The sequence below is a fragment of the Schistocerca piceifrons genome, chromosome 7 (genome assembly GCF_021461385.2).
Source record: "Schistocerca piceifrons isolate TAMUIC-IGC-003096 chromosome 7, iqSchPice1.1, whole genome shotgun sequence".
Classification (NCBI taxonomy): domain Eukaryota; kingdom Metazoa; phylum Arthropoda; class Insecta; order Orthoptera; family Acrididae; genus Schistocerca; species Schistocerca piceifrons.
Window position 1 is genome coordinate 134,485,596 of NC_060144.1, and position 13,126 is coordinate 134,498,721.

Below are 13,126 nucleotides of genomic sequence, written 5' to 3' on the forward strand. Positions count from 1 at the left end.
CAACAAACTATACAGCATACTGGAGCGTGTCGTTTCAACATCTTTGGCCTGCACAGCAGACACAATAGCAGTCAGTTTATGGTACACTGTGAATGAGCCCCAATCACCCATAGTGCTCATTCACCTCATATGAAGTAAAAAAAACCAACGGCATCAAATTCGTTTGAAGGAAAATTGAAAATATTAAATAGCAGTCTGTTTGTGCAGCAAAATTAGACAGTATCCATGATTGTACCAGAGACAAGAGTATGAATTAAGTGTCAAAAATTTTGTTTATTAGTGTGTCCAGCTGAGAAAGAGCTTTCACTTCACACAATGATAAGCACAGGAAATGTTTCAAACCTGGCTCTGCCATACATGTAGGCTGATCTCAGAATATCCTTCCCATGATTTAACATCAAACTCGCTGCCCCCCTTCCACTTCCAGGAATATAATGTAGAAACATGTAAAACATTACAGTCCATATGACCTATCTTAAGAAATAGGCCCAAGAAAGGCAAACCCACATTTAAAGCACTTGTAGATTTACAAAAAGCTTTTAACAGATTTCATTGGTCATCCGGGATAAAATGCAGTTATAAGAGTCGAAGAGAGTGAAAGGGAGGCAGTAACTGGCAAGGGATTGAAGCTTGGATTCAACCTTTTTCGTATGTTGTTTGATCTTTGTGTAAAGCAAGGAAGAATTAAAGTCCAGTGTGAAGAAATAAAAACTTCAACCTTTGCTAATGTTGTTATAATTCAGTCAGAGACAGCAAAGAACTTGGAAGAACTGTTGAAGAGAGTGGATATCTTGAAAAGCAGTTGTAAGATGAAAACAACAAAAGTTAAACAAGGGTGATGGAAAGTAGTTAAATTAACCCTTTCAAACCTGATTTTTTTGCTAGAGGAAAGAAAATTTTTCTTTATGTGGTAATGCTCTTAGGTAACTTTTTTAATGATTTTAGATGCAAGATTTATACAAAAATATGTAACTGTTTTCAAAGGATACGTTGCACACTTGGCTTTATTTTATATACTAAAATAATTAATTATGAAAAAATCTCTATTGTAATGAATAGTAACATGATAATTCAAGAATTATCACCCAAAATAACAATAACAATATTGAATTATATGGTAGAATATAGTGAACCAACCACATCCGTGTATTTTGGTGGTCATGACCTGCTATGCACTGCTGCATTGACTTGCTAATATTTTCATAGTGGTGCTCAACAGTTGGCAGCACTTGCACATGATGAAAAGGTTAAACACTCACAAATGTGTACCTCAGGTTCCCATTTGGGAAAAATACTTCTGTTGCAGTGAAGACAAAGTGAAAGTTAATGTTCACAGCTGTAATCAGAGGGTCTGAAAGTGTTAAATAAGGCATTTACTGAGGGAATTAGTTTAGGAAATGACACCAAAGGTAGCAGAGCAGACAAGTTTTTATTATTGTTGTTATTGTTGTTGTTATCTGGACTGCAAAATAACTGACGGTGTCTGAAGTTGTGAAACTATATAAAATACAGGCTGGCCATAGCAAGAAAAGATTTCCTGAAAAAGAAACATCAAAATAAACTTAAGCTTTTTGAAGTGTTCTCTGAAAGTATGTTTTTGGAGTTTAGTGTTATATGGAAGTCAAATGTTGACCATAAATAGCATAGACAAGAAAAGAATAGAAGATTTTGGAATGGGGTGTTACAGAGGAATGCTGAAAATTAGTTGGATTGGTTGATTAACTAGTGAAGAAGTACTGCACTGAATCAGGCAAACAAAGAGTTTTATGGTACATGACTAAAAGAATGGATCTGCTGATAGGCACAATCCAAGACATCACAAACAGATGATTTGGTATTGGTGTTGGGAGTGAGTGGAGAATGGGGTGGGGAATTGTAGGAGGAGATCCAGGATTGCTATAGTAAGCAGGTTGAAATGGATACAGCTTGTGGTAGTTATACAAAGATGAAAAAACTTCCACAGGTATGAACCAGTCTTTTTAGAATGAATACCACAGCACACAAATTCTTCCAAATTATTTCTGTGATGTTTTAATGGGTGTTAATAGGTGCATTTCAGGAAGAAATATATCTTAAATTTGTTGTTTTGATACAAAATTGAGTAGACTGCTACTCAGTTTCCATGTGTTTTTGCCTACAGTTACAACAAAAATCTGAATCTCTGTATGCATAAGATCATGCCAATCATGATATTTTTATCTTTGGCACACACATTTGGTATGTATTAGATTAGTCTGATGGGTATTTTAACATTGTCAGGAAACTACATTGTGGAAATAATACTTGACATTTTTGATGACCGATTTGTCATTTACAAAACTCGCTTGTGGTAACCACACAAGAAAAGTACCCATAATAGTTAAATTGTTTAGTGAGAGCATCAAACTTCACAATATAACACAGCCATTTTCAAGTTTGAAATAGCGCAGCCAGGATCATAGCAAAGATCAGTTCACAAGATCCCAGTACTAGTGAGGATCATAACAGTGCAAGTGAGAGAGATTAAGTGGCCTCTGGTCTGGGTTATATGCCAGTGAGCTATGATGGTTCTGGTAGACACCGGCATGTGCAGACCTCGGTGCAACTCAACTCCTGGGTCAGTGTGCCACTGGCTGGCAGCCAGTACCATACTGAGCCTAGGGAAAATACAGGTGAGTTCATAGTGGTGGCTCACAAGGGTGCTCTGTGTTAATGTAGATACCGTCCATCGCAAATTTCGGGGCTCCTGGACCAATGCTGATGACTCAGTTGGTCCTTTCTCTGTATGAGAGAAAAGACTGGCTGATTTAGTTGTAAGGGCTGAGGTGTTGGCCAACAAATGGTGGTAACATCGTGTATTTCACTTCCTCTATTGTACCAATTTAATTTTTTTTCTGCTCTATATTCCCCTTCCCCTCACCAAGCTCATTTGTTGTCCTTTTATCTTGGATAAAACCGGAATAATTTGTGTATTACAGAGCTGAGAGAGACTTATTTAGTAACTTATACTGAAAGAATTTAAGAAAATTGTTACTATTTTTTATTTTCATATATTTATATGTCAAGTGGTTCACAGTTATATTTATAGTACAGAACACAAAAATATGATAAAAACTAGATATCAAAACACATGCAGGTGACATTTTGCACAATTTGTTTCAGGTTCAGAATGGGTGCTGGAAGATACAATTCACTTAAAAAATATTCATTTACCCCGTATTCAAGTAGACCCTCACCTGGACCTCAGCTACTTGTATGATAGCCGTTTTTTACAAAAGAAGCAACGTCTGAACCACATATTGCAAACACTGTCATCAGAAGACATTCGATCTCCACTCAAGAATGGTGATCAGACTGGGCATGATCACCACAGCCTTCAAAAGACAAGTGGAGGTTAGTGAAAAAATATTTTTACTATAATTTGGTGAAGGAAAAGTGCTGTATTAAATTTTAGTACTGAATTCAATGATTTTATAATTTTCTTAACCAGGACTGTATCTTACATTTTTCAAAAAAGTCTACTATTACACCAAACAAATTCTAGTTATGCAAACTCTGAAAAAGAAAACAAACTATCTCACAGTGGAGATAGTAGTCACAGTCATTGTAGGAAATATCTTGGTCGTAGGGCCAGGTTCAGCCACATTCCATTTCTTTTCTTCTTTTCTTTTCAATCACAAACACATTGATACTGAAACTGCCTGGCAGATAAAGCTGTGTGCTGGAGCAGGACTCAAAAGTAGGACCTTCGCCTTTCATTGGCAGGTACTGTATCTACTGAGCTACCCAAGCACGACTCACAACCCATCCTCTCAACTTTACTTCTGCCAGTACCTTGTCTCACTTTACTTCTGCCAGTACCTCGTCTCCTACCTTTCAAACTTCACAGAAATTGTCCTGCAGGAAGTAAAGTTGTGAGGGCTGTTTGCGAGTCATACTTGGATAGTGGAACACTTTCCCGTGAAAGGCAAAGGTCCTGTGTTCGAGTCCCAGACTGTCTCACGGTTCTAATCTGCCAAGAAGTTTCATATCAGCACACACTCCACTGAAGAGTGAAGATTCATTATGGAAACAATGTTGCTGTCACTCCAGTTGGGACTACAGTTCGCCTTGTCAGGTAATACAAGCAAAGTTCATTACCATCTGCGAAGACACTAAAAGAAAGCAGAAGTAAGAAACTCTCGTTTAACTATAGTTGTTAATAATTTAGGAGTAAAGGAGACCACTCACTGAAGAAGCATTGACTAGTCAACAGACACATAAAAAAGAATGAAAACTTTGCTAGCTTCCAGATAAATCTGAAATGAACTAGTGAAAAGAAGAGAAAGAAAAAAAGAAAAAAGACCTCTGCAGCTACATTGTGCAGGCTCACCACAAAATGCCAAGGAGTCCAATTCAATACCAACATCCGTCATGTCCATAGCCTTTTTGCTGTCAAACAATGTCCCTCCCAACTTCCTTCTGCCTCCAAACCCACTACCTAATTACTTAAACACCTTCCTAGTTACATCTTCATTCACAACTACTTCTCTTTTTAGGTGCATATATACAGACAAATCCATGCCAGAGCCATGACCACCCTCATGACCTTCTCCTATGGTGACCTGTTTATTGCCGGCCGGAGTGGCTGCGCGGTTCTAGGCGCTACAGTCTGGAGCCGAGCGACCGCTACGGTCGCAGGTTCGAATCCTGCCTCGGGCATGGATGTGTGTGATGTCCTTAGGTTAGTTAAGTTTAATTAGTTCTAAGTTCTAGGCGACTGATGACCTCAGAAGTTAAGTCGCATAGTGCTCAGAGCCATTTACCTGTTTATTGGACACCTAGAGGAAATCTTCCTTGCCTCTTAAAATCCCAAATTCTTTGCCTAGGTCAGGTTCATTGACAATGTCTTCATGATCTGAACCCTTGCCAAGACACCCTATCCTCAGTCCTCTACAACCTTTTATGAGACTGACAAAATTGCAGAAAGAAATGGTCATTGAGTTTTGCACCTCCTGCCATATTATTGCCATTTTAGTGCAACAGGACTTGTGTGGGTTCAGGTGATATCATATGCTGCAGAGTGAAATAGAAGTTTTAAATTAAAAGAAATAAAATTTTTAGTATGTGTGGCATGGAGCATATTACTCTCACAGAATGGAACAATGTTGTCAAACATACATGGTACATCTTGGAATCATCATGACACTGAAAAGGTGTGTTGGAAAAAGAATGGAAGAGTTAATAATAAGATTAGGATATGATAGCAGCAGCAGGAACAGCAACAACAACAATTTAAAAAAAAAGTTTGGAAATGTATGTCGAGATAAATGAAAGATTTTGACGTTTCTGTATTTTAACACACAGATGCATCTCTTACCTGCAACTTATGAAGGAGGGTAGACTCCACAGTCTTCAAAGAGAATGTTGTCATTATTCACATCTCCATGTCATTGTCACTAGCTTCACTGCCCAAGGTTATTACCATTTTTTCAGTAGTATGGCATTGCAAGGGCTGTAGAATTTTCTGGTGTGATACTCATAGTAGGGTGAACATCATGTGCAACTGCAAACAGTATAGTAGGGTGAACAACATATGCAACTGCAAACAGTATAGTAGGGTGAACAACATATGCAACTGCAAACAGTATAGTAGGGTGAACAACATATGTAACTGCAAACAGTCACATAATAGCATTGGTAGCATATCCACCATCTGTCACAGCTGTTCTTTCAGCGATCCAATTATATCTTATCATCATCCCCAGAAATGAGGGACATCCTACCAACAATCCTTCCTACTCCTCCTAAAGTGGTATTCTGCCACACACCCAACCTATGCGTCATTGTGGTCCATCCCTATTCCAGTCCCACTATCAACTCCTTGCCACAAGGGTCACCTCTCTGTGAAAACCAAGATGCCAAACCTGCCAGTTCTCTCACCCACCACATCCTACTCCATTCCTGTCACAAGCTTATCCTAACCCATCAGAAGCAGGGTCATTTGTGAAAGCAGCATGCGAACCAGCTGCTGCCATTTCTGCACATCATTCTATGTGGAAATGGCCAGCAACCAATTGTTCCCCAAAATGAATGGCCACCGCCAAACTGTGGCCAAGAATAGAGTTTGACCACCCAGTGGCAGAACACACTGCTGAGAGCAACATGCTAGATTTCAGTGACTGCTTCACAAACCATACCATCTGGCTCATTCACTCCAGCACCAGCTGTGCGGAATTACACATACAAGAGTTCTCCTCACTGTACATCCTCTGCTAACCCACTGCACCCAAACCCTCTACACAACAGTCTTCCTCACATCTGTTCTGTCACCCCCTACCCAATCTATACCTTCGCATTGTCATTGTGCGCTCCACAACTTGCATGTTCTGGAGCCCCAGGTGCATTCCTATCCCATGCGCCTGCTCCCTTTACCACTTACCAACCCCCCTCCAGCTTACTACCCCTCTCTCCCTCTTTTCACCCAGTCCACCCACACCAATACCAGCACTGTGTGTTCAGTTCCTCTGGTGTGTGTGTGTGGGGTGGGGGGGGGGGGGGGGGTTTGAAGTTGTGATTTGAAAACCCAGATCCACCTAGTTGTCTAATTATTTGATTAAACAATGATTTTAAGAAGCAAATAAGTTTATAGGAACTTCAATGCTGAATACCCAAATATAAGTGCACAATGGTGTATCCCAGTAGGCCAGTACTTTATAACACCACCACCACCTTAAACTAATATCCATGAAACACCTAACCTGTAGACCTAAAGAATGTGGCACACTTCCCTTAAGTACGAGGGGTGGAGAGCTCTTCTGAACAGCACATTGCAAGCCATCCCAAATATGCCTAATAATGCTCATGTGTGGGAGTTTGGAAGCCAGCAGAAGTGTTTGAACTCAGAAGAGTATTCCAAGAGCCACTCTGTAGCAATTCTGGATGTGTGGGTGTTGCATTCTCCCGCTGGAATTGGCCAAGTCAATCGGAATGCACAGTAGATGTGAATGGATGCAGGTGATCGGACAGGTTGCTTATGTAAAAGTCACATGTCAGAGTTGTATCTAGACATATCAGAGGTCCCATATCACTCCAGCCGCACATGCCCCACACCATTACAGAGCCTTCACCACCTTGAACAGTCCCCTGCTGACATGCAGAGTCCATGGATTCATTAGGTTGTCTCCATACCCATACACGTCCCTCCTCTCAATACAATTTGAAATGAAACTCGTCCTACCAGGCAACACGTTCCCAGTCATCAACAGTCCAATGTTGGTGTTGACAGGCCTATGCGAGGCATAAAGCTTTGTGTTGTGTAGTCATCAAGGGTACACAAGTGTGCCTTTGGCTCCGAAAGCCCATGTTGATGGTGTTTCATTGAATGGTTCGCAAGCTGATACTTATTGGTGGCCCAGCATTGAAATCTACAGCAATTTGCGGAAGGGTTGCACTTCTGTCATGTTGAACGATTCTCTTCAGTCGTCTTCGTTGGTCCTGTCCTTGCAGAATCTTTTTCAGACCGCAGCGATGTTGGAGATTTGATCCCCACTTCATCACTACCTCGGAGATACTGTGTCGCATCACTCATGTGCCGACTATAACACCAAGTTCAAACTCACTTAAACCCTGATAATCTGCCATTGTAGCAACAGTAACTGATCTAACAACTGCGCCAGACACTTGTTATCTTATTTAGGCATTTGCAACTGCAGCACCTTATTCTGCCTGTTTACGTATCTCTGTATTTGAATACACATGCGTATTCCAGTTTCTTTGATGTTTCAGTGTACAAATTCTACAGCTTTTATCATATTCCGTCATTTCTTCTTTTCAGCTCATTGACAGCATGTATGTGGCTTATTGAAACATGCTTAAAACCCTTTGCAGTAATTCCAAAAATACAAGATTCTGACTTAACAAATATAGACAGTGTGTTAAACTTTCTGAGAAATTGTTTTATTAACTCTAATGGATTTCTCTAACATTGCAGGTTTGTTAGCAGTTCCCAGTTTCAGTACATTGCAGTCACTGCGTAAGTCAATCATAGAATGTGGAAATACCTGCCCACTTACTCAGAAACACTTAGTGCAACTAGATTGGGTATCAAAAGAAGATGGTTCCCATATACTTACTGTTGGCGTAGGAAGCAAGGTAGGAAATTTTACTTATGTTGGTTACTGTGTTAAGAGGTTAATGGTTAGATAGGAACAAGCAAATACAAATTACATTGTTACAGATCTTGCTGTTTACTCCTGTTTCAAGTGACCTTGCCCAAGCGAACATGAAGGCTATGAAAGAGTCTCAGTCAACAAACAGGCCTATCTTGAGGAAGGCTTCTTCATTGGCTGTTCCTCAGTTTGTGGATGAGATCAGGTGACTTCAGTTAATGTACTTCTAAAAGTGCTACTGAATAGATAATTAGAAGTTAGCAGATCCTTCTATTGCGTGATTAGTAAAACAATTTTGTGGATTAACATTGCTCTTTTCCTGACCTTGCTTGTGAGCTTATGTGTGTATGTTTTACACACACTTGTAATGTGTGTTATTGTATAGGTAAAAATATGTATTTGTGCTTCATAATGGAATTGCGCTTCTTATCAAAACCCTCATAGCAAAGAAAAGCCAGAGCTCAGCTATAATACAATCACTGGTGCTTCCATACCATAACTCTTTAATCTTTTATGCTTTTTCATGCTAATTATCTCATTCCCTGTCCTTAACTTCTGTCATTCGTTTTGTTGTTAAGTGTTACTACTTAGAGAAGTAAGGTAAATAATCTAAATATTTGTTGTTTTAACACTTCTTAACTAATCTTTCAGTATACTTTTACTGTATTTACTGTGTTAGACTATGTCTTAGTGGGAGAGTTTTAACTACATTCATATTGAAAATGTTAATTTATTTTGGTAATGTGCTCAGAGTGAGTAGTAATAAATTAAAAACTTAAGCTGAAACTATGAATTCTACATATATGTATTTATATCATTACAAATAATATGAATTTGAAAAGAATTAGACAGAATGAAACAAATATGATAATTATTAGAAGTTGTATTAATATATCAGATGCAATTCTTTTAAAGTGGATTAAGATCATTGTGTGTACCATGTTCATGTACATGATGGTATGAACTTTCCCCACTTCAAAACAAAATTGCACCATCCATGATATTTTCAGAATGCCAGCTTCTGTGTTCCTGTTATTTTATGTAGAATGGTAAAATTAAAGTCTGAAAATTTGTGTAAGTCACTGAACAGCATACCACAAAATTTGTATCTTGAAATGTTATTGTCATATAAATTTTCTGGTTAGTTTTGTTTTGAAACTCTCAGCCTTCATGACTATTTCCAGATCATGGCATGTCCACTTCTTTTAAATTGAGCATTGTGAAACTGATGGAATAGTAACACTCTGAATTCTCGTCAAAAGAAACAAAGTTAAAAATTCTCATACATACCTACAGATCTTTTTTCTCTGGTTTAGCTAGGCAAGTGTCTAAATGGTTTATTAAAGAGAGCCATGGCTGATTTCCTATCGGAACTTTGCCTGAGATTATGCTCTATCTCAAATGACTGCATTGTTGTCAGTGAGGCATTAAATTTCAATCTTCCTTCCTTCCTTGCTTAATTTTTTAGACTTCCTTACATGATTCTAAATGAATAGAAACAGCACATATATTTGTCCAAATTAGATCTGGCATAGTTATTTCTTTTCAGCTTTGTTTTAAGTGTGCAGGTGCAAGCTGCTACTGTGACATGTGAGCTGTCATTTGTGGTTACATTTGCTCGAAAGTAACAATATGTGTTTCATTTACAGATGTTCTTCTCGACATTGTGTCATGCTGGAATAGTCCACTGTGATTGGGCTTTATTTATGTTTATTCATTTGACAGTATCACATAATTATTGCTGTGTTTCATATTTTGATCATCTTCAGGTGGCATTTTGTTAACAGTTTACTGCGTGATTAAATGCAAGTGACATCAAAATAATTTCAATTAGTTTATTAATATGGAACTTATTATTTCTTGAAAGTACGTATATTTCGGTGTTCTATTGATTTTGTGTAGAAATTTAGAGGTGCTGTAGCAAGAGGAACCAGCTAACAGAATTCAGACATAAGGTGGACACTAATTTAATTTAGAGGCCCAAAGTTTAATTGTCTTTCAAATCAGCTAAACACTTGTGAGAAACACGTGCTGCACTATACTGTATCTACTATTGAAATTAAAATAAGGTATGAGAAACATCTCGTCACCTTTCCTGTACCCTTTGAATAGTAATGCAGCCAATGCATTGAGTTGTGATTGGAGAATTAAGTGGCTAAAGCAGGGAAAACAATAATTATATCATCTTTTACTATTTTTTGTTGCTGTATTATAATAGTCTTTATTTTTAACTTATTTTGATATAAGTCAAATACGCGCAGTAGCCCAGATTTCAGATACATTATTTTAGTTTCACTGTAACATGTTTATAGGTGGATGAAGTTGCGTAAGGTGGACTTGGTAACAGCTGATAGTTTACCACCTTTGCCTATGCAGATATCATGGGTTCGAGACGGTATACTTGTTGTTGGAATGGATAGTGAGATGCATGTTTACTCACAGTGGAAACCAAAATGTAAGTTCCTTGTGTGCTGTATATATTCAGTCCAGTAATTATTAATAAAGACTGTAATAATTTTTGCTCTACAGTATTCACAGAAATATATTTCAATTTTCGTAGCTTCAGTTGCTCGTGATCGTGGTGTGGGATTAGCCCATCAAGAATCAGATGAATATCAAGATTCTAGAAACTTGAGAGATGAAGACTTACGAAATTTGGCTCAGGTATTGAAAGAAAGTAGCAAGATGCTGTAAAATTTGAATTTGTATCAAAGTTGTGTAATAAATTTTCTGTTGGCTTACAGGAAACTTCGCAACGTCGATTAGCCAATGTCAGCTCCATGCCTCATCTTTCCCGTGTCAGCTCCATCAATTTAACAATGCTGGATAGCAAAAAGATTAGAGGTATGGTGCTTCTCTGATGAACCTAATATTTTATACCGTAACTGATATGCAGTGATAGGAACAAAAGTGCGTGGGGGAGGGCGGGGGGGGGGGGGGGGGGGGGGGGGGGGGGGGGGGGGGGGCAGGGGGTATTTTATACTGGAACAAAACAGATATGGATCCAGGTGCTTTGAAACATTTATAGTGTGTTTGAGATGGTACTACGTAAAACCACAATTCATGGATGATAAATCATCCATCATATTAGTAGAGCATTTTTAATTGCATATTTGTGCTATCATTTCCCTTTCCACTAGTAGAGCATTTGTAATTGCTTATTTGTGCTATCATTTCCATGATATGGTTCAACATGTAGAACTAATCAAATGCTATCAGTGTAAAGAATTCTCATTTGTCATTAGGATGGGGTTTCATACTTTGCACTCCACTGCTGTGCCCACATTACAAATGTTTTGAGCATCCAGAAAATTATCCTGTAAACTGTCTAATTGGTTTCCTTTTTCCTATGTACCACTTACAGAATTAACCTTGAACATAAAGGACTCAATATATATGTTAGTGGCAGCACGTAAAAAAAGACTATTGAAATAATTACATTTGTTGTTACCTGGCTGCAGGTGCTATTGTGCAGACTGAGCAGTTGGGAGGTTCTGATTATATGCCTGACTATGGACTTTTTGAAGCCAGCCGCATAGCTTGCCCTGTCTTGCCACAGTATCATCCAAAACAACTAATGGAGCTGCTGAACTCTGGGAAAATACGTTGGGTGAAAGCTATATTAGCACATTTAGTAAGGTATGCATGGTTCACAAAAGTAAAAGTATTTCTTTTTTTAAAAAAAAAATTCATAGATTTTTAAAAGAACAAGTTTTCATTTAAATTTTCATTAATCCTTACTACTTCTTGCTGTACTATTCATCTTTCTAAAATTTATTCTTTACAATAAGCTGCTGGAAAGAAAGAGATGTATTGTCTCTGGTATCTTACTCCTTCATTGTCTTGTTGTTATATCATTTGAGATAAAGCATTTCTTTCTTAATTTTAGCATATTAACCAGTCTTTCTTCTGCAAAAATTTATATTATTGGTTTATTACTGCATTTATAAAGAACTATGACGACGTCCACAAGACTTGGATTCCGATATTGTAAGTGTGTCACACATTGTCATTTTTCCCGTAGAATAACAAACTTACATCAATACATTCAATTTACATTCCACATAACCATAATTTAACTGTGCTAAACATGATTTTCCCTCCATATTCCATAAATTCAGTAAAGGAAGTTGAGTTTACTTACATTGCCTTTTAAGTGTCAGCACTGTTAAACTTTCATGTGATACTTGAAATGATGAAAACTCTTTTTACTTTTTTTTATTATGACAGAAAACAGATCTCCTAAGATAAAATGTAAACAATGAAGTTTAGAAAGAAAGTTGTAAGTTCTTTATACTGGCACTAGATACAATCTCATTACATAGAACTTCAGAATTTTATGAATGCTTATTATATTTTGAGTTTGTATAAGGAAAGGGAATGTATATCAAAGTGCTCTTTGGAGCCATATTCACTAGCACCTCCATACTCACTTTTTGGCAGAGGCTTCTGTTTACAAAAGTACTAAAAATAGGATGTTAATTTGTATTTTATGTAAGCAGTATTGTATTCTTTTCATTTGTATTAAATACTCATAATCTTCATTAATTGTGGACCATCAGCATTAGAGAGTGTGGATTATTGCACCTGCTTGTCTGTAATTGCAAGGAAGTTATACTGTACCTTTGTCCTTAGGCCAGCAAAGAAACACAAGTTTTTTGTGAAACAATTACACTTTTTGTCACTAAAATAAGTTATTAGTACCAGGGGTGGTGACAAGGAGAGGGAGGGGGGGCTATGGGGGTTATAGCCCTCCACCCCACCCCAATGGAGTATCATATTACACTGGATAAAATTACTTCAGAAATTAGCAAATATATTACTCCAACAGATTCAATCTTTTTTTATATATAATTATGTAGCAATACAGTTTGCAATGTATTTCAAATACAGTTTAACAAAAGAATAACAGCAGCAAATAGCTTACGATCTAAACCAATAAATATCATTTAACTTAAAATGGGTGTCTTATTATTTATTAATACATGTTTTTTACC

The 13,126-nt window shown here is 37.7% G+C and overlaps 1 protein-coding gene across 1 annotated transcript in view; it reads left to right on the forward strand.

Annotated features, from left to right (window-relative positions):
* Positions 1-13,126, forward strand: part of LOC124804706 (dmX-like protein 2) — a 327,684-nt gene that overhangs the window by 139,269 nt on the left and 175,289 nt on the right. The window contains exons 22-28 of the mRNA XM_047264965.1: positions 3,142-3,372; positions 7,952-8,112; positions 8,198-8,334; positions 10,442-10,584; positions 10,690-10,793; positions 10,874-10,973; positions 11,591-11,768. Coding sequence (XP_047120921.1) covers positions 3,142-3,372; positions 7,952-8,112; positions 8,198-8,334; positions 10,442-10,584; positions 10,690-10,793; positions 10,874-10,973; positions 11,591-11,768 — 1,054 coding nt within the window. The remainder of the gene's footprint in view (positions 1-3,141; positions 3,373-7,951; positions 8,113-8,197; positions 8,335-10,441; positions 10,585-10,689; positions 10,794-10,873; positions 10,974-11,590; positions 11,769-13,126) is intronic.